Genomic DNA, 26,686 nt, shown 5'->3' with positions numbered 1-26,686 from the left:
ATCGAAGGTATCTCTGATGACCCTCGAATATGGGGATGTGAAGGTACGCATCCTTCAAATCGATGGAGGCCATGAATTCCCCCGGAACCAGGGCAGCCACCACCGAGCGCAGGGATTCCATGCGGAACTTGCGAACCCGCACAGAGCGGTTCAGAGCTTTCAAGTCCAGAATTGGACGAACCTTGCCCTCCTTCCTGGGCACGGTGAACAGATTGGAATAAAACCCCCGAAATCTGTCCCGATGAGGCACCAGAACCACCACTCCCTGAGCCCACAGGTCCCGCACCGCCAGGTGCACATCCCGCAGGCGCTCTGGAGACAGTTGTAGATTTGAGGGAAAAAATCTGCTCTCCGGCCGAGAGAGAAACTCGATCTTGTAACCAGATCGAACGATTTCCAGAACCCATCTGTCCCGCACACGGGCCAACCAGGGCTGAAGAAAACCGAGCAAGCGTCCCCCCACCCCAAAACTGGGTGAGAGCGCCCCTTCAGGCCGAACTGTTATGGGCCGCAGGTCCGGATTGGCCGGACTTCTGTTTCCCAGACCAGGGCTTCTTCTGAGAGCCTTGGCCCTTGAACGGTTTGCCCTTGTAGTGCGGCCGAAAGGCACGAAAGGACCCCTGAGGGGGCCGAAAACTCGCATGCTTCTTCCCAGAAGCCCCCTTAGCCTTGGGGAAATGGGGCAAGAGAGTGCTCTTACCCCCGGTAATCCCCTTAATCAACACATCCAGGGACTCCCCAAAAAGGCGAGACCCATCAAAAGGCAGATTAGCTAAGGTTTTACGTGAAGATTGGTCCACCGACCAACATTTCAACCAAACCAGGCGGCGAGACAACACCGCCACGCTGTGCACACGTGCAGCCAACGGAATCAGGTCCAAGTCCGCATCACACAGATACATGACACCCTGGTGGATTTGATCCACCATATCCAGGGTCGCCGCCGAGGCCGAATCGGCCACTAGGACGCGCCTAAGCATCTGCGTCCAACTTGCGATCGCCTGGGCCGCCACGAGAGAAGCAAACAGAGCCTTAAGCATAGAACCCGTAACAGAATAAGTATGACGGGCAAGAGACTCCAGTCTCCTATCCGTGGCATCACGGAAAACAGGGGATCCCTCTGCAGGGATCGCAGTGGCTTTGTTCAAAACCGCAATTGCATGATCCACTGGTGGAGGCACACACCACCGTTCATCAGTGGCAGGCGAGAAAGGATAACGCAGCTTAAATTTACTTGGAACCGCAAAAGGCTTGCGCAGATCGCGCCATTGGTCCTTAACAGCGCGCTGAAAATCAGCATTGCAGGGAAAAACCTGCGGCGACCTGCGTTTTCTCTGCGTCCCATACGCCGCCAAAGCAGCTGGGGGACACACCTCGTCCTGCAAACGCAGCGTCTGCTTAATGGAAGCAATCAACTCATCCACGATTGCAAGCTCTTCAGGCGAGCCAGGGGGAGAATTATCAACCCCCTCAACTTCAGCCTCTACCTCAGACCCCACTAGATCAAGAGAGGAGCGGGACCCCGATAGGGGGGTCCCTGCCAGAACAGCCCCATCACCTTCACCCTCAGAATCAGAGGACAGAGCAACTCTGGGCCGTTTAGTAGATTGAGCAGCCACTAGCATTTGCACCTGGGCAGCAAGGCCAGCCACAATAGTGGCTAAATCCCCCCCTGGGGGGGAAACAGCGGTCCCCTGGCTTTCCACCAATACTGTGGGAAACTTGCCCTCCTGAGAATCCATTGCCCCTGTATGCCAGACAACCAAGGGTTAACTGCCCCCTTTCAGCAAGCGCGGCAAGCGCAGCCCACCGCACCACACTCAGGCACAATGAGACCCCCACAGGGAATATACAGACTGAATACAGGCAATGGAACACAGGAATAGAAGGATAAAACCTGAGGAGACTCCGCTGCTGCTGCTGCCTCGATCGGTGCTTCCAGGAAAGAGGAAGTGATGCTGCCAGGGCGCTCTATGTAAGCCTATGGAGGCTACAAGAAAATGGCCGCCGTGCATGTAAACCATGCGGCCGGAGCGGGCGCCGGTAAAATGGCGTCGTTTGGCGCCGAAATCGCCGCTCCACAGTGCATAAAAACACACACAATTTCATCCCATTATATGGATACATGTTAGATCGCCGCAGCGATCGCTGTATATGCCCCAACATGCCATTAAAAACATGCCCCCCAGCACACAGCTCCTCACACAGCCCAGTCTGACACACTCAGTGTCATACAGCTCCCCCCCCCCCCTTGCAGCCCACAGCATGCAGCAGAGAGATAGGGAGACAAGCAGTGTGATTTAAAGGCAGGTTACACAGTCCCAGACTGAGACCCCCCCCAGACAGACAGGTCCCCACATAGATACACTTACCTCACATGGCGTGGGGAACCCGCACAGGCGAACAAGCCACTGCACATGAGGCAGGGAGAGTCGCAATTCAAGACGCACACAATGGCGGTTAAGAAACCGCACAGCGTCCGGTGAGGTAGCCACCTCACCAATCATCCCTGCACCGAACAGGGATGGGTCGTTCACTGTGCCAGGAGCGTTACCTGGCTGAACGCTCGATGGCAGACTGGGAAGCCACTGACCCACGACCTGCGACCAGGGGGATCAGCCCGAGACCCAGTCCGCATGATCCTCTTCGTCCGAAGAACTAACTAATGCTGACAAAAATAACAGCTAAGTAAAGGTAGAGAGAAAACTCAAACAAAATATTAAAAAGAAGAAAGAGTCTGGGACAAAAAGTCCCAGCACAGAGAGAGCCAGCCACTCCTGACAAGCTAGACATTAAAACTGAGATATGGTTGCAGGAAGTAGGAGGGTATTGACTGAGGGGACCACCCCTTGAGGGTGGGATATGTTGAAGCTTTATTGTTAACATATTCTGTTGCCTAGCTACTCCTTCGGAGCAAAGTCTAATACCCCATATGTGACGAATATGAAGAGGCGGCGACTGTCGGAGGACGTAAGAGAAACATATTTTCTTGAGAAAAGCCATATTTTGTTTAAGAGGAGGGGATTTCTTAAACTGCAAGAACGCTACATATTAAAACAACAAGAGTTCTAATCCTTGTGGCTCTGGACCAGCAGTTTCACTTTTCTTAAGTCTAATTTTTTGTGGTTTAAACCACAATGTGTGTTTCTATTTGGCTAATGACTTATTTCCCTTAAATAGGTTAGTGAGTATCTTGGCATTTGTGAGGAGGTAAAAGCTCAGTGGTTAAGAACTCTAGATAGTAAAAAAAAAAAAATGCAAGAGTCCTGATCCATCCGAGATAAAAGCTTGTGGCCTTGTGCAAAACTCTTCACTTCGCTCATGTCCTTTTCGGTTATAATTCTATCTTTTTTCAGTGTTTTTTTTTTTCTATTAGGCTAATGACTTCTTCTTCTGAAACAGGGTAATGAGGTGATAGCTTTCTCAAAATGAGATAGTAGTTCTACCTCCTTGTAGAAACTCAAGAGTTCTAATCCTCCTTGATTAAAGCAGCACTATGGGCAAAATTTTTCTTTGCATTGTGGATAGAGAAAGGGAGGTTATAACTCCTGTCAGATTTCTTTTTTTTTTTTTTGCCTTCTCTGTCCCATTGTGAAGATATTCCTTCACTTCCTGTCCCAAAGCCAAACAGAAAGTGAGAGAAAACGTCTGGAAATTAAAGGAATTTCTTGGGGAACCCCAGGTCACCAGAGCTAGTGTCCTCATTGGAAGATTTCCCCTCTTACTTTTCTGGGGATAGCCCAACATTTGGGATGTTTTTTTACTTTCACATTAAATTAAGGTTTCTCAACCAGGGTTCTGTGGAACCCGTAGGGTTCCTCCTGAGGTTGCTAGAGGTTCCTTGAGAAATGGCCAATTTCTGTCTCTCAGATAAGTTCTCAATGACACCATTGTTCCTTTTAGCTATATGTAAGGGGGTAATTCTTCCCATAGATGTGAAGAGTAAGGAGCATTCTTCCCACTGACTGTCACACTAATGTGCCATGAGTTGTAGATTTTTAGCAGGGGTTCCCCCGAGACCAGAAATTGATTTCAAGGGTTCCTCTGTGTTGAAACAGTTGAGAAAGGCTGCATCAAATGATAACGGTAAACAGGACAAATAGAGAGGGTGAATCTCCCTAATGGGGGCACAGACAGCAATAAAAGTTGCCAAGGGCTCTAACTCCTCTCCACTCCATCCAAAACTAAAAAAAAAGTTTTGGCTTTAGTTTAAAGCATGGGTGTCCAACCTTTTGGCTTCTCTGGGCCACATTGAGTGTAGAGAAATTTTCTCGGGCCACATATAAAATATATACTATAGTTAAGGTATATAAGTAATAAAAAGCTGCTGCGCCCTTCCCGCGCTGCCGCGCCCCCCCAGCACTAATTTAACACAACTAGTGGACAATCCCCTCCGAGGCAGCCTCTGCCTACAGTTAGTTGGAAACCTCTGTGGCCATGCCCCCGACTCGACTTTCTTTCCTCCCCAGCAAAAAAAAACAAAAACTGTCAGGGGCAGTGGGCCGCATTGCCTGTGGTTCTGGGCCGCAGGTTGGACATGCCTGCTTTAAAGCCTTGAGTACCTAGTCATAGTTACATAGTTAGGTTGAAATAGACACAAGTTTATCTAGTTCAACGAAAAAAATAAATAAATCATACAATCCCATATACACAATCCTATACCCACTTCATTACTCACTGGGTGGAATACAGATCCATTAGTTAAATATGTTTCTAGTTGGTTAATGTCTTCATTTTTGCAATCGCAAGGTGAGGTAAAGAACTGTCACAAGAAATTGAGATTTATAATCCTGTTTCTTCCAATTTCGCCAACGCTCTATAGGCTAGTAGAGCCACACATTACCGGAGAGCAGGTGATAGCTCAAAGTGTAAGAGCTCCAACCCCTCTATGTTAAATTTGTAGTCCTGGAAAACCCACTTCACAGGTCTCAATGTTTGCAGTTAAATCCCTCAGTTGTCAGTGCTTGGTTTACAGTTGCATGCAACTTTTTTTTTTTCCAAAAACAGGTTAGTGAACTACTTTGTCTATGAGAGGTGGTGATAGCTATGAGTTTAGGAGCTCCACCTTATAGAAACATGGCTAGAGCTCAAATCTCCTTAGTTAAAGTTAAAAAGGAGAGGGCTTGGGAAAGTTTCTTCATCACTGACATTGGGCAGATTTGTAAACCTTTAGGTCAGTGGTCTCTAAACTACAGCCTAAGGGCCGAATGCGGGCCTCTGCTAGCCTTTATCCGTCCCTTGGGGCAGTATTCCTCCCAGTGACACCAACAATGGAGCATTATTTCTGCCACTGACAATACTAATAGGCACTATTCCTCCCACTAATATCAATGATGGGGCACTAATGCTTCCACTGATACCACTAAAAGGTCACTATTCCTCCTCCTACTGACCCCACAGGCGCTATGTAACTGACCACCAACCCTAAGGCTATGTTTATTCTCACTAATGCTGGGCCCAGGACATTTTCTACCCCCCACTGGCAACATTCCGGCCCCCCTAAAGTCTGAAGGACAGTAAACTGGCCCTTTGTTTGAAAAGTTTGGAGACCGCTTCTTTAGGTGATAATACTTGTTGACTTATGCCTTACATTTTTGAATTAGGAAAATGGACAATAAATTACCAAAAGAGCTTGATAGCTACAGAGTTTAGGTACCTTGGCCTTTGGTCATCATTTGAATCCCTTAGTCAATTTGATAGGAGGTAATATATTAAAGGGTAAAACAAAAAGTAACTTTACTAACCCCCTAGAGTTAAAGCAGTTATAAAGGCTGACATTTAATTTTTTTTAAATAATAAAAATCTAGTCCCTGTTAAGTGCTAGGAAACGAATAGCCCGTATGTGGATTCAACCTTCCCCCCTACTCTTGCTGCCTGGATGGCTGACATCAATGCCACTCTCCCTTACAAGAAAGTTATCTACATTAAGAGGGGTTGCCCAAAATGGTATCATAAGATATGGGACAGATGGCTGGAAGCCTCGACCGCATGCACGCCCTGAGCTCAATGATGATTCGATAGGCTTGTTATTTTTTACTATATCACCTACGTCTCTCTCTCATGCCTGTTGCATATATGTGAGTTGCTGGTGTTTGCTTCTGTTCTCTCCCATTTGCCATTTACGCTGCTTAGTGACTTGGATTGTCTCTTCATGATGCTTGCAATGTTTGTTCTGCATTTTTGCTTTAACTGTTGTATCTACATGTTTTTATATGTAGATAAAGGAATTGCTGCGCTTACTGATAGTATATATGTACTATTTCACAAACTGGTACAAAAAAGCTGCCAACACATGATTCTGAATATGGAATCAGATCTAATTAAGCAAAATAAGAAAAATAGTGTAGCTAATGTCCTTCAGAAAATAACTAATAAGTCCATATCACACCAAATCAAAGGAAAATGAATCATTCCAGAAAGAAGAACTCCACAGAAATGGTGCTCAATTCCCAAATGGAAAATCAAATGCCTCTCTAATGCTGACGACGTCAACGTGTGACGAAACACATAGGAGGAGCTTGCGGCACGTCACGCCGCTACGGGCGGGGGGCGCGGCGGCCATTTTCCTGGTTTGAAACCAACTTGCACCAAGTTTACAGGACATGCTCTGTATCTCATGGCTAATTGTAAGTAGCCATTTGTCTTTTTATACCTAAATAAACGTGTGTGACAGTACTGCACCATGAGGAGTGTTTTGTTTTTCACATGACCTGTTAATCTGTGAGAGGGGCGTTGGACCTACCGATAAGAGAGAAGCTGAGAGGTCTCTCCCTGAAAACTACTACAGTTTGATTTCTGCTGTCTATGATCCCTGTGATAAGGATCATAGAGTTCTGGTAAGAGGTTGATTAACCCTTCATGGTGGCGGCTTTTCTTCACATGGTTTCCAGCATTAGAGAGGCATATGATTTTCCATTTGGGAATTGAGCACCATTTCTGTGGAATTCTTCTTTCTGGAATGATTCATTTTCCTTTGATTTGGTGTGATATGGACTTATTAGTTATTTTCTGAAGGACATTAGCGCTACACTATTTTTCATATGTTTTTATATGTACTGTACATGACTCAATAAACGATTGTTTGTTTAAAAAAAAAAATCTTATACTTACCAGCTTTGTGCAATTGCACAGCATAGCCCTAAACCTCCACTTCTAGGGTCCCCCGTCAGCGCTATAGTCTCTTCCTTTTCTTTATCTGCTCCATAGCTTGCACTTGCTGTGGGGACACATGTGCAGGCTCACTCCCGAGTCAGGCTGGTTGTGTCCATAGATGCACACAGTATGGCTCAGCCCTGCCCTTTGATTGATAAGAGCAGGAGCCAATGACTACCACTGCTGCCTTTGTGTCCTGTGAAGAGGAGAGAAAGAGAGTGCAGTCCTGCTACAGATGGGTACAGTGCTGAATTGAAGGAGGAGCCAGGTAAATATATAGAGAGGGGGGGCTGGGGGGGTAGATGATACTGGAAGGTTTTTTACCTTAATGCTGAGAATGCATTAAGTTAAAAAATCTTATTAATAATTCTGTTAAAATATATGATAGTTGCATGCCTTGAGAAAAGCTGTACCATTCTCTGTGGAATATGGTTTTGTATGCTATGCTCAATTATCTCAATAAACATATATAAAAAAAAAAAAAATCTTATGCCTTTAGAACCACTTTAAGCCTTGTGGTGTTGGACCAGTCACTTTACTTTTCACATATCTTACTGTTTGTGGTTTAAATCCTTAGTCAATGTGTTTTACTATTTGGATAATAACACTGAGTAGTGAGGTGCTTTGCATTTGGTTAAGTGGTTAAGAAATCTAGCAAGTGAAAAAAAAAAAATCCATTTGGGTTAAAACCTTGTGGTTCTGGAGAAGCTTCTTCGCATACCCTATTGTTTGTAGTTCTATTGTTTTTTTCCTGTTAGCTAATAACATATTTTTATGAAACAGGATAGTGGACTGCTTTACTTTTGAAATTAGGTGATAGCTCGGAGAGTAAGAGCTCTACATCATTAAAACAAAAGCAAGAGTTTAAATCTTTCTGAAACAAAGCCTTGAGTCCACGGAGAAGCCACCTATTCTCTCTCACTGGGTGGGATAGTGGTCCCTTACTTGATATGTCTAGTTGGATAATACCCTCTATTTAAAAAAAAAAAAAGTAGTATGAACAATATGGTGCTTGTGATGGGTCAGATGATAAGAACTCTGGCTCTACAAATAAACAAGAGATTAAGAGTTCACATACCCTGCTCAGATTTAAAGCGGTTGTAAACCCAATAAAAAAAAAAAATAAAAAAAAAAAACCTGCAAGACAAAGGCATAATGAGCTAGTATGCATCGCATACTAGCCCATTATGTGTAACTTACCTTAAAACGAAGCCCCGACACGGACCCCCGGACATCGATGCGGGCGCTGCCATGATCCCTCGTCGTCTCTTCCGGGTTCGGCGGCTCCGGCGCACTGATTGGCCGGAAGAGACGGCTCCGGCGCGCTGATTGGCCGGAGCCGCGATGACGTCACTCCCGCGCATGCGCGCAGGAGTGATTTTTCCGGCAAGCTCCCGGCAACTTAATTGAAGGTCCCCCCGGACCTTCAGAGCGCATGCGCCGCTCGCGCGAGCGGCTGCATGCACTGTAAATATCTCCTAAACCGTGCCGGTTTAGGAGATATTATTTGTACCTACAGGTAAGCCTTATTATAGGCTTACCTGTAGGTAAAAGTGAAAAAAGCGGGATACTACTGCTTTAAGTGTTTTCATTTAAAGCGTAACTCCACTTTTGTTGAGGAAAAAAACTTTCCCCTCATGGTGATTTCTGTACATTGCAGGGATTTTAACAAATGGCACTTTTCCACTGCGAGTACCGGCTTGGCTCCACTCGGCACTGCTTGGCCCAGCTTGGCTCGGTTTGCTTTTCCACTGCGTGGTACGAGCCGGCACTGTATAGTGTTTCAGCACTGTATAGGCTCTACTCGGCTCGGTTTGCTTTTCCACGAAAGTAGTAAGTGGGTGGGATTACAACGATTCTCTGACCAATCAGTGGCTAGAAGTGACAAACAATCAAGGCTGCATGCGAAGGATTGTAGGATATGGTATAGGTACGGCCCGCTTGGAACCCCAACCGAGGTGGTACTGTTTAAGCGAGCCGTACCGAGCCGTACCATGTAGTGGAAAAGCGCGGCTGTACCAAACCGTACAGAACTGTTCTAACACCGTACCATGCCGTAACATGCAGTGGAAAAGGACGGCTGTACCGAACCGTTCTAACACGTACCATGACGTACCATGCAGTGGAAAAGCGCCAAACTGAGCCATACCATGCAGTGGAAAAGCGCCTAAACTTTGTTGCAGATTCCTACCTTTTGTTATTCTAAAGAAATCATTGTTTGTTCCTTTGTGCTGAGTGGGTCTATTGGGAGTGGTTTCATAATTATCTATCAGCTGTGGCAGCTGCAGGGCTCTAATGAGGAAATCTGCTGGGCCTGCATCCCTTTAGATGTGTTCCTATTGGGCATGGGTGTCCAAACTATGGCCCTTCAGCTGTTCAGGAACTAAAATTCCCATGAGGCTTTGTAAATCTCTGACATTCACAGACATAACTAGGCATGATGGGAATTGTAGTACCTGAACAGCTGGAGGGCCATAGTTTGAACATAGCTGCGTATTGGGAGTATCTGACCAAAAATGACATTTTTGTTGCAGAGGATGCCAGAAATCTGACTTGTATCTTAGGGAGACTTCTGGAAAAATTGGTGAGCCAGGTCAGTATACATTCTGTTTACAGAACACCTCCAGGCGGCCATATTGCATTGCAAAATCAGAAAATTACAACAGCTGCAGATTGAAAAGGAAAGGTCATTTTTAATAACATTCAATTTCAATATGATTTGTGTCACAATTGTATACGCTATATTCATAAATACAAATGTTGCAGCGCTCAAAAAGACAAGGTGCAAAGGCATTAAAGTGCACAAAATATATATATAATATCCCAACGACAGGATATAAAATACGCTTAAACAGCTGAAAAAGTTCAAAGAAAAAGTTCATTCAGGTGCTAATTTAACCACTTCAGCTACGGAAGGTTTAACCCCCCTTAATGACCAGGCCATTTTTTGCGATTCGGCACTGCGGTACTTAAATGACAAAAATTTTGCGGTCGTGCGACGCTGTACCCAAATACAATTGATGTCCTTTTTTCCCACAAATAGATTTTTCTTTGATCACCTTTTTTGTTTGTGCTATAAACAAAAAAAGAGCAACAATTTTGAAAAAAAACTTCATATTTTTTACTTTCTGCTATAAAATATTCCAAATAAAAAAATGTAAAAAATCTAATTGTTTTATCAGTTTAGGCCAATTTATATTCTGCTACATATTGTTGGTTAAAAAAAAAAAATCCCAAAAAGCGTATTTTATAGCGTTTACAAACTACGGGATAGATTTTTGGAATTTTTATTTATTTTTTTGTTTTTACTAGTAATGGCGGCGATCAGCGATTTTTAGCGGGACTGCGACATTGCGGCAGATAGATCGGCCCCTAACTGAAATTTTTGACACTTTTTGGGGACCAGTGACATTAATACAGTAATCAGTGCTAAATAATATTCACTGTTACTGTATAAATGACACTGGCAGAGAAGGGGTAACCCAGGGATGATCAAAGGGTTAAGTGTGAGCCTAGGGCAGTTATGGCGAACCTTGGCACCCCAGATGTTTTGGAACTATACTTCCCACGATGCTAACTGTGCGTGGGGGAAGGGTTCTGTGACAGGCATAAAGAGATTGCGGTTTCAGCTTAGCTGAAACTGCTGATCTCTCCCTGCCTGACAGAAGATCCGCCTGCTTTGTTTACATAAGCAGACGGGTCTTCTCTCATTTTTCTCAGACGATCGCCGGAGGGCAGCGGCAATCGCCGCCGCTCCTCCCGCGGCCCACCAGGATTAGAAACAGCAGGAGCGCAGCTTCGGCGGCACGCATGCGCCGCCGACACCTCGTACACGAAATCACGTAATACTACGTGATATTGCGCAGCCAAGCCGCCCTGAAGCTGTAATACTACGGCGGGCGGTCGGCAAGAGGTTAAAGTGTCCCAGTGCAGTAATATGCCGTTATGGTCACACGTGCAGATGTATCCTCCATTGTATAGGTAAATTTCAATCTCACCAAAGCCCAATGCTGTCTAAATTATAGGACAGCAATATGGTATGTACCCATGGAACTCATGATCTTGGAAAGCCTGGAGATCCGATGATATCACATGCCGAGATTTTCCTCCAACAGAATAGATTGCTCATATGAGGGAGTTTGAATAAAAAGAAAAGGCTCATGGCGTAGTACGAAAATAAAAATTTAATAAAACATTTCTACAACACTGATAAGCCAGTACAGTGTAAATAGATAAAAACAAAGGATAAAAAGGACTCGCATCAAAAGCCACCACTTCAACTATGGAGTGAAGACTGGACCCTAAGTGTTGAAGGAATAGCCCTACGGCCGTTTCGCGTGAAACGCTTCATCAGGAGCTTTCTATATGCTATATTGTTTTTTCTTTATTTACTCCGCCCCCCCCACAAAAGGGGAGTTACCCTTTAAATCTCCCACCAAATGTCTTTATTTCTATTTGCGAATGCCTTATTATCCTGAAATAGATTAGTAAGCCATGGTTCAAGAAGGTGATAGCTCAAAGGGTAAGAGCTCTATCGAAAAAAAAAAAAAAAAAGCAAGCTCTCATCTTTCAAAGTTAAAACTTTTGTGGCCCTGAAAAAGCCACTTCACCTCTCACATGTCCCTGTGTGGGGAGTGCTTTTGCAGTTTGTCTAATGATTTATTTTCTTTAACCACTTCCCCACCACCCACCGCCTATTTACTGATGCAGGGTGGCTCGGCCAGGACCTACGTTGCTTGCCTGAGAGGAGCTGGGGGGCTCCCGCGTGCCGCAGCCGGCGCGCTCCCGATCGTCAGGGGGGAAGCCAGCGCGTGTATCAGGCGGCTCCAATTGCTGCCTGACACTCTCGATCATTCCCCGCTGAGAGAGAAGGACGGTCGGCTGTGGTAAACACAGCTGACCGTTCTCCCTGGGATGATCACAGAACTCATGTGATCCTGCTATATAGGATCACAGGTCTCTGTGGTCATCTCAGAAGCCACGCCCCCCCACAGTTAGAATCACTCCCCTAGGGTCACATTTAACCTCCTGATCACATATACTGTTAACCCCTTCCCTGCCAGTGTCATTATTACAGTAACAGTGCATATTTATAGCGCTGATTACTGTAGTAATGTCACTGGTCCCCCCAAAAGTGTAAAAAATGTCAGTCAGGGGTCCGATCTGTCCGCCACAATGTCGCAGTCCCGCAAAAAAAATTGCAGATCGCCGCCATTACTAGTTAAAAAAAAAAACAATAAAAATTACATAAATCTTTCCCGTAGTTAGTAAATGCGATAACTTTTGCGCAAACCAATCAAAATACGCTTATTGCAAAAAAAATTAGATTTTTACTTTTTTTTTTTAATTTCATATAAAAAAATTTGAAAAATAGTTATTTTTTTCAAAATTGTTGCTATTTTTTTGTTTATAATGCAAAAAATAAAAGTCGCAGAGGTGATCAAATACCACCAAAAGAAAGCTCTATTTGTGTGAAAGGACGTCAATTTCGTTTGGGTACAGCGTCGCACGACCGCGCAATTGTCCGTTAAAGTCACACAGTGCCGAATCGCAAAATAGGGCCTGGTCATTGAGCAGCCAAATCCTCCGGTCTGTAAGTGGTTAAGGACCGCCCGCTGCAGATTTACTGCGGCAGGCAGTTCCTCCTGTGCGAACCTACATAGCCCTACTCGGCAGCGGGGACTCCGATGCACAGGGCCGGCGGCTCCAACTGCCGCCGGCCACCCGCAATCGCTCCCCGCTGAGAGAGGACGGTCTGCTGTTGTAAACAAAGCTGACCATTCTCTCTGGAATGATCACAGAGCGCCTATGATCCTTCTATATAGGATCACAGGTCTCTATGATCATTTCACAAGTCCCTCCCCCATACAGTTAGTAAACACTCCCCTAGACTTACATTTAGCCCCTTGATCACCCACAGTGTTAACCCCTTCCCTGCCAGTGTCATTATTACAGTAACAGGGCATATTTTTAGCACTGATTACTGTAGTAATGTCACTGGTCCCCCCCAAAAGGGTCAAAAATGTCAGTTAGGGAACCGGTCTGTCCACCGCAATGTCGCAGTCCCGCTAAAAATCGCAGATTAGTAGTCGCGATAACTTTTGCGCAAACCCATTAAAACACGCTTATTTTTACCAAAAATATGTAGCAGAAAAAAATTGGCCTCAAATGTTAAAAAATTTAGATTTTTCAAATTTTTTTGGGGGGAATGTTATATAGCAGAATGTGAAAAATATTTTTTTTTCAGAATTTTCGCTCTTTTTTTGTTTATAGCGCAAAAAATAAAAAATCGCACAGGTGATCAAATACCACCAAAAGAAAGCTCTATTTGTGGGGAAAAAAGGACATCAATTTTATTTAGGTACAGCGTCGCACGACCGCGCAATTGTCCGTTAAATTAACGCAGTGCCGAATCACAAAAAATGGCCTGGTCATTGAGGGGGGTAAATTCTTCCGGTCCAGAAGTGGTTAATTTAGGTGTTTTCAATCAAAGCTCCATATATAGTATGCCAAAAAAACCTTCTTGTTATAAGTTATTGTTAACGCTTCTGCTTGTATCTTGCCGCCGCCATTGCTACTCCTGTCTTCCATATCTCTACAGTAATATATTTCCACCCTCAGTATTTATCTGTGGCCATAATCCCGCGCGTGGCCATTATTCCCCCGAAGCCAAGCCTCGTTTTCGTTTCCGGGGTACTTTGGAAACCGTATCCAGTGAATAGGAGCGGATCATGCTGCTGCCCTACTCCAGAATCCCCTCCCCCCCCCCAATCCCTGTGACGTAACGAGTCAATGGGGTAAAGGCTCAGCTTCTCAATGAGGAAGTAATATTGCGGGATCTCGGGGCTGACGCTGACATTACAAAATGACGCAGCCCTTGCATATACACAGTATTTTTCCCGGCAGCATAAGCTTGCCGGAAAATAACAGCTACCAGCGAATGCGCTGTTGACGTAATTTAAAAGAAACATAAGGATTACACTGAAAGCAAGCAGGTAAGAAGCAATAAAAACATAGCAAACAGTACTATAGGCTGCACTTGTTCACTTTGACCACTTGCCGACCACCCGCTGCAGATATATGCTTTGGTACATCGGTTCGTGGGAGCGCTCCTGGGGGAGCGAGCCCCCATTGGGCAGCGGGGAAGCCGATCCACGGGGCTGGCAGCCGCGATTGCCACCGGGCACCCGCAATCACTCCCCGGGTCTGCTGTTGTAAACACAGCAGACCGTTGTTCTCTCTGTAATGAACACAGAGCGCCTGTGATCCTCCTTTTTAGAATCACAGGTCTTTGTGTTGATTCCACAAGTCCCTCCCACATACAGTCAGAAAGCATCACCTAGGCCAGTGATGGGGAACCTTGGCACCCCAGATGTTTTGGAACTACATTTCCCATGATGCTCGTGCACTCTGCAGTGTAGTTGAGCATCATGGGAAATGTAGTTCCAAAACATCTTGGGTGGCAAGGTTCACCATCACTACCCTAGGCTCACAATTAACCCTTTGATCACACCTGGGTTAACCCCTTGTCTGCCATTGTCATTATTACAGTAACTGTGCATATTTTTAGCACTGATTACTGTAGTAATGTCACTGGTCCCCCCAAAAGTGTCAAAAATGTCAGTCAGGAGTCCGATCTGTCTGCCGCAATCCTGCTAAAAATTGCAGATCGCCCCCATTACTAAAAAAAAAAAAAAATAACAAAAATGACAAATTTTCCCCTAGTTTGAAGACGCGATAACTTTTGCGGAAACTAATCAAAATACGCTTATTGGGATTTTTTTTTTTTACCAAAAATATGTAGCGGAATACAAATTGGCCTAAAATGATAAAAAATTTTGATTTTTAATTTTTGTTTACTGGGAATGTTATATAGCAGAAAGTGAAAAATATTGTTTTTTTTTTTCAGATTTGTCGCTCTTTTTTTGTTTTTAGCGCAAAAAATAAAAAATCGCACAGGTGATCAAATACCACCAAAATAAAGCTCTGTTTGTGGGGAAAAAAAGGACATCAATTTTATTTGGGTACAGCGTCGCACGACCGCGCAATTGTCAGTTAAAAAAGCGCAGTGCCGAATCGCAAATATTGGCCTGGTCATTAAGGGGGAAAATTCTTCCGGTCCAGAACTGGTTAAAGAAACTGATTGGAATGGGTTTACTACCGCTTTAATAGCTTGTCAGAAAAATAAGGCAATAATAAAGTTCTAAAAAGAAACATTGACAAAGCAATTCAAACTTAGAACCAATAACATATTTTAACTGACGGGGATGTTTTTTTATTAGCTACAGTTTGTGCCCTCTGTGTCTCAATGCAGCTGTTGTTCCCCTTCATAGATTTCACTCACTTTCTGTTGTCAACAGCTGTAAAATTTTGTATTTCTTTCTCATCCTCTGAGGGACACAGTAAGTCTTTCACCTTCTGGTTATACTGCCGCCTCCACAAGGATGTAAAGGAAACCATTACTTACCTCCCCAAAAAATTGAATTTAAAATGTAATTGGCAAAGATACCAATACACAACACTCCATAACTTCCACAGTAGCCTCAGACTCCTACCTCCATCTAAATGCATTCAGTCCATCTTTAGGGGCTCCTAATATCAGTCAAAGTCAGACCTATCAGTTTTATTGTACTGTTTAAGTTTGTTCTAAATTTTTTACCACTTGACCACCGGGAGAGATTTACCGCCTTCATTACCAGGCTATTTTTTGCAATACAGCACTACGTTATTTTATCTACAAATTGGGTGGTTGTGCGACGCTGCACCTAAATAAAATGTATGTCCTTTTTCCCACCAATAGAGCTTTATTTTGGTGGTATTTGATCACCTCTGCGGTTTTTATTTTCTGCACTATAAACAAAAAAGTCAGACAATTTAAAAAAAAAAAAAACTATATTTTTATATACTGCTATAAAACATATAAAAATTGGACAGATTTCTGCGCAATAAATAGTGAAAAAAATATATGGTATCGTGATTAGAAAGAGGGGGAAGCTGCACACATGGACCTATAGAAAATCCGAAAGAATGATATATATATATATATATATATATATATATATATATATGTGTGTGTGTGTGTAGCGCTTAACCCATTAATATATAAGTAAGTGAAAAAAATATTATTATATACTAATAAATATTATCAGCATATGATGCTCAAAAAAAATTTATGTGAAAAAAATGTACTTTAAGCCCCGGTTCACACTACTGCATGTGCGGGGTTCGCATGTAATGTCGGAGCGCACTGCTCCGACATTACATGCGATCAGCTGTGCGGTGCGAGTTTAGCCATACAGTTTGTATGGCTAAATTCGCATCGCACCCGCAGCAAACACGCACAGGAGGCATTTTTGCTGCCGCATCAGGATCGGATCGCACAGCGGTTCACACTTGTGCGATCCGATCCTGTGCGAACTGCACGATCGAACTGCGATATGCGATCAAACTGGGGGTGTCGTTAAGATTACATTGACACCCCCAGCGGATCGCATATGGCAGTGTGAACTGCCGGGGGTGCGTGTGCGATGCGGGAACAGGCTGCGAGTTCGCAGCCTTCCCGCATCGCATCAGTGTGAACCGGACCTCAAGTGGATAATAAATCCTTTTTTTTTTTTAATTATTTTTATTGGATTTTTGAAAAAAACAACACACAAAACAGAGCCCTGTGGGCATACCCAGGCTCAACAAGACAGAACAAAACCTAACAAAACATAAAAGAAAAACAAATAAAAAAAATTAAATAAAACAACCCCCCACCCCCCAGCGAGGCTGCAGCACCAAAAAAGGTTCCGTGTTTCACCGACAGTCAGATATGTAGAGAAATCAGACAGCGAGGTCCAGTGTGGCCAAAGGATAATAAATCCTTAATATATAAAACATATCCAGTAAAGAAAATCAATTTTCTTCACAAAGTTAGGCCAATATGTATTCTGCTACATATTTTTGTTAAAAAAAAAAAATCCCAATAAAGCGTATATTGATTGCACAAAAGATATAGTGTCTACAAAGTATGGGATATTTTTATTTATTTTTAATAGTGGGATCAGCGACTTATAGTGGGAGTGTGATATTGCGGCAGGCATTCTGACACTAACTGACACTTTGCGGGGACCAGTGACACAAATACAGTGATCAGTGATATAAAAAAAAAATATGTAAGGGGTTAACTGTGTTCCTAGCCAGTGTTTTACTATACTGTGTGAGGGTTTTTTACTAGGGGAAGAGATGGAATTTATTCCCTGCTTCGCAAGGACACAATCACCATCCCTTCCCTCCTGTCAGAACGGCTGTCTTGTTTACATAGGCAGATCGCAGTTCTGGCTCCCTGCCTAACAATTGGCGGTGGACATTAATTAAAAAAAAACACTTTCCGATCAGGTTTTGCTGTGTAGAATGACAGTGAAAGCGAGCTGAGGGCGTCGCGCATGCGCACCCCCTAAACAAGAAATGACACGAGCGTTGCACTGCTCCAGGGTAGCTCATGAGATCTCCTGCTGCTGCTGCTGCTGTGCAAACTGGGTGCCAGCCTAGGTCCGCAACCAAAGTGCAAATGCTAAGTAGGGAGAGGTGGCAGCACATGTGCGCCAGATCACACGTGTATGTGATCCAAAACTTCCGGCTGGGGGGGGGGGGGGTGCAAAGTAGGTTGAGATGGTGGCACTTCCAGCTTAAAAAAAATGTTCTTTATTGTAAATCCAATAAAATCGAGTATGACATGGACTTATAGCTCAAAGAGAAGCAAACGCGTTTCACACCTCTGCTTAATCATTTCAGAAATGATAAAGCACAGGTGTGTGAAACGCATTTGCTGACTATGAGCTGCACATCTTGTCCTCAATTTTAATGGAGTTACAATAAAGCTAAATTTTTTACGCTGGAAGTGCCACCATCTTTCCCTACTTTGCGTGCGCACCCCCTACCTGGAAGTGTTGGATCACATGTGTGATCTGGAGCACAGGTGCGGCCCTGTAGCAGCAAAACTGCTATAGGACGGACCTTAATTGGTTAATAAAGCTCAAAAACGTTATTTTCACCATTTGAGATTTCTCTCTGGTACTTAGATTATTCTTCTACTGTGCTGCTAGAGTTGTGACCTCTATTTAGTTATCACCGATAGTTGCCAAATTCACTTCCGCTGGCTGTGAGCACAAGACACATCCCTCCCTCTACTCCTATTTACAAGGTAATTCTCTTTGTAGTCATCACTTCTATGAGGTATCTTCACTGGCTTCCTTATCCTGTAAAGAAACTATTCTGATTTTGCATAAGGAGATGGTGGTGTTGAGACCCAGAACTTCCTTCTTGCCAAGAGTTGTTTCTGCTTTTCATCCCTACCAGGACAAAGTTCTTCAATCACAGGCTCCAGTTTAGAGAAATAACATTTTAGTGCATTGCTTGGATGTGTTTCAGCTTGTGCAAGTACATTGCCACCACTTTGTTCAGAAAGACTGATTCTCTTTTTGTCATCCCAGATGGTTTTCTTGTTTCATCAGGTCAAAGTGGCTCAGGCAGACCAAGTTATAAGGTTATCATTGCAAGGATCAGGTTGTACCCTTTCCTGACAAGTCGCACTCCACTATATCTGTGGATGCTTATTGGGCTTTCCAGCATCAAGTAACATTTCCCCAGGTTTTCAAGGCTGGCACTTGGATTTCTGTTTACACATTCTGTAAGTGTACCAGGTTGACATTTCAGCCTCATTTAATTACAACTTCAGATGCAAGGTCTATCAGCTAGCTCTTTGAACTGCAGGTAGTATCTGGTTTGTTGTGTTCTTGCTTGCTTGCTTTCTTTGTTTTCTTTCCGAGGAATTTTGCACAGCCTGAAGGTGAAAAAGTCCCTGTGTCCCTCAATGAACCAAAAAAAAAAGAAAAAAATCAAGACTATAGTACTTACCATAAAAAATGTTTGTCAAAGTTCATTGATGGTCACGTTTTTGATGATGCTGTTGGTACCACATTGTTACAAAACAGATTCATTGTGGTGGTAGTAGTAGAAGTTATTCTAGGCTGGCCTACAGGGTTTTTTTTTTTTTTGGTTTGCCAGTGTTCAACAATCCTGTAGCCACTAGGAAAGATCGAACTTTGTTCGACCAGAACAGCCGAACTTCCCGAAAGTTCGGCCCGGATTTCAGAACCCCATTGAAATCAATGGGACCAGAACTTCGGTAATAAAAAAACACCATTTTGAAGCCCTAAAACCCAATAAATGCCCCTAAAAAGTGCCTAGGGTTCTGGGTCATGTCCCAGGGACTATTAATCACACAAAAAAAAAGTTCTTAAAAATTGTCATTTTTGATAGAGAGCCAATTATTGAAAAAATTATTGGAAAAAAAAATGAGATTTCTTTGGATTTAGTGTCTGGGGGGTCCAAAAAGTGTACCTGTGAAGTTTCAGCTCTGTAGCATGTCCAGAACCAGAAAAAAAAAGTTTGTTTGTATTAGAATTGCAGTAGAGCAGGATAGTGGCTTCACTATTTTCACACCCGGCTTTTTGTTGCAGGTGTTTTTTTGGGCATTTTTTGGGCGTCTTTGGAGGCAGGCATAACATCAGAACTTCTGTGTAGGGGTATATATATACACACACATGTATGTATATATACACATATATAGGTGTGAAAGTAGCAGAACCCTATGCCTGCGCTAATGAAATAATTAACAGGCATAGGACTTCGCTCCTATCACACCTATATGTGTGTATGTGTATAAATACATATAAGTGTGTGTGTGTATATATACCCCTATACAGAAGTTCAGATGTTATGCCTGCCTCCAAAGACACCCAAAAAATGCCCAAAAAAAAAAACGCCTGCAGCAACACACCTGGGCGTTTTTTTGGGCATTTTTTGGGCGTCTTTGGAGGCATCTGAACTTCTGTATAGGGGGTATATATACACACACTTATATGTATGTATACACATACACACATATAGGTGTGATAGGAGCGAAGTCCTATGCCTGTTAATTATTTCATTAGCGCAGGCAAAGAGTTCTGCTACTTTCACACCTATATACAGGGAGTGCAGAATTATTAGGCAAATTAGTATTTTTGAGGATTAATTTTATTATTGAACAACAACCATGTTCTCAATGAACCCAAAAAACTCATTAATATCAAAGCTGACTATTTTTGGAAGTAGTTTTTAGTTTGTTTTTAGTTTTAGCTATTTTAGGGGGATATCTGTGTGTGCAGGTGACTATTACTGTGCATAATTATTAGGCAACTTAACAAAAATCAAATATACAGTATACCCATTTCAATTATTTATTTTTACCAGTGAAACCAATATAACATCTCAACATTCACAAATATACATTTCTGACATTCAAAAACAAATCAGTGACCAATATAGCCACCTTTCTTTGCAAGGACACTCAAAAGCCTGCCATCCATGGATTCTGTCAGTGTTTTGATTTGTTCACCATCAACACTGCGTGCAGCAGCAACCACAGCCTCCCAGACACTGTTCAGAGAGGTGTACTGTTTTCCCTCCTTGTAAATCTCACATTTGATGATGGACCACAGGTTCTCAATGGGGTTCAGATCAGGTGAACAAGGAGGCCATGTCATTAGCTTTTCTTCTTTTATACCCTTTCTTGCCAGCCACGCTGTGGAGTACTTGGACGCTTGTGATGGAGCATTGTCCTGCATGAAAATCATGTTTTTCTTGAAGGATGCAGACTTCTTCCTGTACCACTGCTTGAAGAAGGTGTCTTCCAGAAACTGGCAGTAGGACTGGGAGTTGAGCTTGACTCCATCCTCAACCCGAAAAGGCCCCACAAGCTCATCTTTGATGATACCAGCGAAAACCAGTACTCCACCTCCACCTTGCTGGCGTCTGAGTCGGACTGGAGCTCTCTGCCCTTTACCAATCCAGCCACGGGCCCATCCATCTGGCCCATCAAGACTCACTCTCATTTCATCAGTCCATAAAACCTTTGAAAAATCAGTCTTGAGATATTTCTTTGCCCAGTCTTGACGTTTCAGCTTGTGTGTCTTGTTCAGTGGTGGTCGTCTTTCAGCCTTTCTTACCTTGGCCATGTCTCTGAGTATTGCACACCTTGTGCTTTTGGGCACTCCAGTGATGTTGCAGCTCTGAAATATGGTCAAACTGGTGGCAAGTGGCATCTTGGCAGCTGCACGCTTGACTTTTCTCAGTTCATGGGCTGTTATTTTGCGCCTTGGTTTTTCCACACGCTTCTTGCGACCCTGTTGACTATTTTTAATGAAATGCTTGATTGTTCAATGATCACGCTTCAGAAGCTTTGCAATTTTAAGAGTGCTGCATCCCTCTGCAAGATATCTCACTATTTTTGACTTTTCTGAGCCTGTCAAGTCCTTCTTTTGACCCATTTTGCCCAAGGAAAGGAAGTTGCCTAATAATTATGCACACCTGATATAGGGTGTTGATGTCATTAGACCACACCCCTTCTCATTACAGAGATGCACATCACCTAATATGCTTAATTGGTAGTAGGCTTTCGAGCATATACAGCTTGGAGTAAGACAACATGCATAAAGAGGATGATGTGGTCAAAATACTAATTTGCCTAATAATTCTGCACTCCCTGTATGTGTATATATACATACATGTGTGTGTGTATATATACCCCTAGACAGAAGTTCAGATGTCATGCCAACCTCCAAACACGTCCACAAAAAAGCCCTATAAACGCCTGCAACAAAAAGCCGGGTGTGAAAGTAGCGAAGCCACTATCCTGCTCTATTGCAATTCTAATAGAAACTATCTTTTTCTATGGTGGTCACCCTGACATGGAAGGGTTTGGTCACCCTGCCATAGCAGTCAGAGTCAGTTAACCCTACACTACACTACGGTCACCCTGACACAACACTTTCCCTACAGAAACTAGATTATTAAATCAAACTATAGTGGAAAATAGTACCCTAACTACACTAGATATCCCTTTCCTCACACTAATAATTGCTAAATGACAATTTGAAGCAGGAGTAACAGAACTGCTTCCACTCTCTTCCATGTAAAGGTCAAACAGTGTAGCGCTAAAATAAAAAACTCATAAAATACACTGAATAAAGTTCATAGAAAGATCAGGTAAAGTCCATGCAGACAGCCCTCAAGTGTGTGACGAAAGATCCTGATGAGACACAAATAATGGAGCCAGGTGCAGATAGTAGCATGAAATCCTCACACAGTCCTCCACCTTCCAAAGTGGCCTCTCACCTCAGCTCAATAAATACAGGCAACAGGATATCCACTCTATTCGGATGAAATGCAAGCTTCTGGGACCCGAATCTCATGAGCCAAAAACACTTCTGGGCTAACTCTCCCCCATAAGTCATATAGATGGGAAGCATGAGAGACAGAAACAGCCCATAGTGTAAACCTGATATAACTTTTATTAGAATATAGACAAACATAGGTGGCCTCTTACTCTGTAGTAGATGCAGTGCAGCGTAGTAATAGTACAGCTCCGGCGGGAGCAACGAGACCTACTCGGTCCTCACCGGGATCCTCAGTGTCGGCGGGTGACGTCAGATGCTATCTCCTCCCCCCGCACGCGTATCGCCTCCGCGGACCGCTGAGGAAGCCTCCACCCACGGAGGCGATACGCGTGCGGGGGGAGGAGATCGTTTTGAGCGCTGATATTACTTTACATTTACACTCTCTTCCACGTCCCTGTATTACAATGCTAGAGATTTGGCGGGGCTATGTTATATACTGGGGGGCGTATTCACTACTGATTGGCCTCTGGACCCCCTAGTCACTCCAATCACATTCCTTTTAAAGCCCAGTTCCTGTCCCATTGAATTTTGGTCGGTTCTGGTTGCCGAATTCCGAATTTTTTCAGCAAAAAGTTTGAAATTCGGCCGAATTTCGAACAGTCAATGTTCGGGTCGAACCGATGGTCGACCCAAACCGTTCGATCATCCCTAGTAGCCACCAGTAGAACCTGAAAGTCAAAGACTTCCTGTGTTCCTTAATGGAATACAAGCAAAGGATATTACAATGAGTATTAAAGACTTTTATTTTCCACCATATCCATTTCTGTTCTGGTAATAGCCACCAAAATAAATAAGAGTCCAACCGATCAGGAGCAAAGTAAGCAATAAAAACCCGAAACGTAACTAAACTTTTGCCCCACTCCACCAAAGCTTTAGGGAATCACAAGGTAGATATGTGGTTTTTAAATATAGTAGATGATATTGCCTCCTAAAGTGAGTTGCTACTTCCTAGATAGATGGTTGCACAGGAATAATAGTACAAAAATACAGTAAACCACATAAACCAGTTAGAAGTACCACAGTTCTTTACGACCTTATTTTATAAATATTAAAACTGGAGGACTGGAAACACACCCACTTTAGAAAGGAACAGAGTGAGGGTTGCTTTCTTTCTGGCCTTGTTCCAAGCTAGAAAAAACATTTTAAGGGTCCTTTCACACTGGCTGTCCGATTGAGTCTGCCTGTCAGTTTTTTAGGCGGACCTGATCGGACGCTCCATTCACACCTATGGAGCCATGGATGTCAGTGGTGACATGTCTGCTGAAATCTGTCGCTATCTGATCCTGTCCGCCAAATCCAGATGCATGGTGACTTTATTTTCCCTCCGTCTGGAGGATCGGATAAGATCGGGTGAAAAAAAAGACAGGCGGTTAGTTTTCACCTGATTTCCCCATAGTGGAGAGCAGGACTCTGTCCTTCTCTGCTGTGCACAATGAGCAGAGACGGACCTGTCATCCGCTTTCTCAGCAGGGCGATCTCCCGCTGAGTAAAGCGGAGTCAGCCAAGTGGGCCGCTCGTGTGAAAGGACCCTTATGGAGTGGAAACCAGCCATCCTGCTGTCAGTCAAATCTTGGATACAGCATATGGGAACCAATTTTCTTCTTGAACAATACATATACCAACACAGGGGGAGGCCTGGCAAGTTTGACAAACTGTGGGCCCCCTGGCTTAATACTCCGAGACTGAGTCCCAATGAGCTTATTGTGCTGAGACTTCTGCAATGCCCTTCCGGCTGAAGGTTTACATGGGTCTTGTATGTGTAGAGGGTATCCTAGTACCCTAAAACTGCAAGGTGTGACATAATACCCATATATTTGCCTTACCTGTAATACCCTATGATTGAAGGCCTGCAGTGTTGGTTATGTGCTCTGTAGAACTTTCTTTTCCGCTAGAATACTTATGATAATGTAAGGTGTTTGGTTACGACACGGCAAACTGAAATTTATTCTTGTGTTTTCTATACTTCCTTTCGCAATAAAAACTTTTAAAAAAAAGGAACAGACCCAGGGCATGGACATCCGGTTCATAGAGCTCCAAGCACTGCAGGCAACTTAACCTACCAGACTTCTTTGAAAAGAAATATCACTTCTGGGATACATTGACCCTTTTACCGGTGTATGTTACCTTTTACCTTATGTATTCATTTTTTTTTTTCTTTTCTTTTAGCAAGGTTTGAAGAAGCAGAACACCTACAAGCTGCCAACACTCTATAGGACAGAAGATTACTTTGACAGAACCCAGGACTACATAAAAAAACTTAATTGACTTTTTTCCATTTATTGCAAATGCTGAACTTGGACCCACGAAATGCATGTGATGTATTTATGCTACAGTAATGGTTTTTACCCTTTGGCACTTCTAGCGCTCTCTCAACCACATAACTTCCACACAACATCTGCAGACCTTGCACTGAAATAATAAAAATGCTATTTTTTTTAAATATGGTACCCATCATTACCTTAAAAAAAAAAAAGTGTTTTATGTTTTTCCTGCTTCTCCATGAGTGTTATTGAAGACAGGTACTTGAGCATAAACTGTGGGTTATGTTTCAGTGTGGCACTGTACTTTCTGAAACTGGCACCTGTCTTTTCATGAAGAGCAGGGTCATCCAGTGAATTAGATCTTCTGCTGTAGCTGAGAGTTGAAAACAGCATTTGTGGAGGTTTTTCAGTAAATACACATCCACCCAATAACCAGAATACTGATTGTATAGATCAGTGATTGGGAACCTTGGCACTCCAGATGTTTTGGAACTACATTTTCCATGATGCTCAACTACACTGCAGAGTGCATGAGCATCATGGGAAATGTAGTTCCAAAACACATGGGGTGCCAAGGTTCGCCATCACTGGTATAGATGTTCAGAAGGAGTTTGGTACTTAGTCAATTTCTAAGTTACACCTAAATTCTCAATTTATTTTTGTGCTGCCTATTACAGCACTTCGCTTTTTCCCTATTTTGTTATGTTACAGTCGTATTTTAAAATGGATTAAATTCATTATTTTCCTTTAAAAATTCTACAAACAATCCCCCATAATGACAATGCGAAAGAAGGTTGTTTGAAATCATTGCAAATTTATTAAAAAACAAAAAAAAAATCCCATGTACATAAGTATCACAGCCTTTGCTCAATACTTTGTTGAAGCACCTTTGGCACCAATTACAGCCTCAAGTCTTTTTGAGTATGATGCTGCAAGCTTGGCACGCCTATTTTTTAGGCAGTTTCTCCCATTCTTCTTTGCAGGACCTCTTAAGCTCGATGAGGCTGGATAGATAGCGTCCCCCTGCTCAAGCCAGAGCATGTCCAGGCCCGTCTGAAGTTTGCCAATGACCATCTGGATGATCCAGAGGAGGAATGGGAGGGGTTTGGAGGAAGGATGAGTACAACCCTAAGAACACCATCCCAACCGTGAAGCATGTAGGTGGAAACCTCATTCTTTGGGGATGCTTTTCTGCAAAGGGGACAGGACGACTGCACCGTATTGAGGGGAGGATGGATGGGGCCATGTATCGCGAGATCTTGGCCAATAACTTCCTTCCCTCAGTAAGAGCATTGAAGATGGGTCATGGCTGGGCCTTCCAACATGACAACGACCCAAAACACACAGCCAGGGAAACTAAGGAGTTGCTCCGTAAGAAGCATCTCAAAGGTCCTGGAGTGGCCTAGCCAGTCTCCAGCCCTGAACCCAATAGAAAATCTTTGGAGGGAGCTGAAAGTTCGTATTGCCCAGCAATAGCCCCGAAACCTGAAGGATCTGGAGGAGCTCTGTATGGAGGAGTGGGCCAAAATCCCTGCTGCAGTGTGTGCAAACCTGGTCAAGAACTAAAGGAAACGTATGATCTCTGTAATTGCAAACAAAGGTTTCTGTACCAAATATTAAGTTCTGCTTTTCTGATGTATCAAATACTTATGTCATGCAAAAAAATGCAAATTATCTAAAAATTATACAATGAGATTTTCTGGATTTTTGTTTTAAATTCCATCTCTCACAGTTGAAGTGTACCTTTGATAAAAAGTACAGACCTCTACATGCTTTGCAAGTAGGAAAACCTGCAAAATCGTCAGTGTATAAAATGTTCTCCCTACCGTATATATTTATATATTTTAAAACTGACCAATCCTGATGTACTGGCTGCCTTGTCTTGAGGCCCTAAAATGCCAGGACAGTACATATATAACCCCCAAATTACTCCTTTTTGGAAAATGGACAATTCAAGCCATTTAGCAAGAGACACTGAGTTTTTTTTAAGTTATTTTCTGTCACACTTTT

At 43.3% G+C, this 26,686-nt stretch overlaps 1 protein-coding gene across 1 annotated transcript in view; it reads left to right on the top strand.

The window, feature by feature from the left end:
- The window catches only part of BCAS4 (breast carcinoma amplified sequence 4), a 1,047,728-nt gene extending 1,023,001 nt beyond the window's left edge, over nt 1-24,727 (top strand). Inside the window, exon 5 of the mRNA XM_082272208.1 lies at nt 24,582-24,727. Coding sequence (XP_082128334.1) covers nt 24,582-24,680 — 99 coding nt within the window. The 3' untranslated portion in view covers nt 24,681-24,727. The remainder of the gene's footprint in view (nt 1-24,581) is intronic.
- Nucleotides 24,728-26,686: the final 1,959 nt, after the last annotated feature.

This window comes from Pelophylax lessonae (genome assembly GCF_965119305.1).
Source record: "Pelophylax lessonae genome assembly, chromosome: 11".
Classification (NCBI taxonomy): Eukaryota; Metazoa; Chordata; class Amphibia; order Anura; family Ranidae; genus Pelophylax; species Pelophylax lessonae.
Note: the sequence above shows the minus strand (reverse complement) of the source record. Positions and strands in the feature narration are given on the sequence as shown.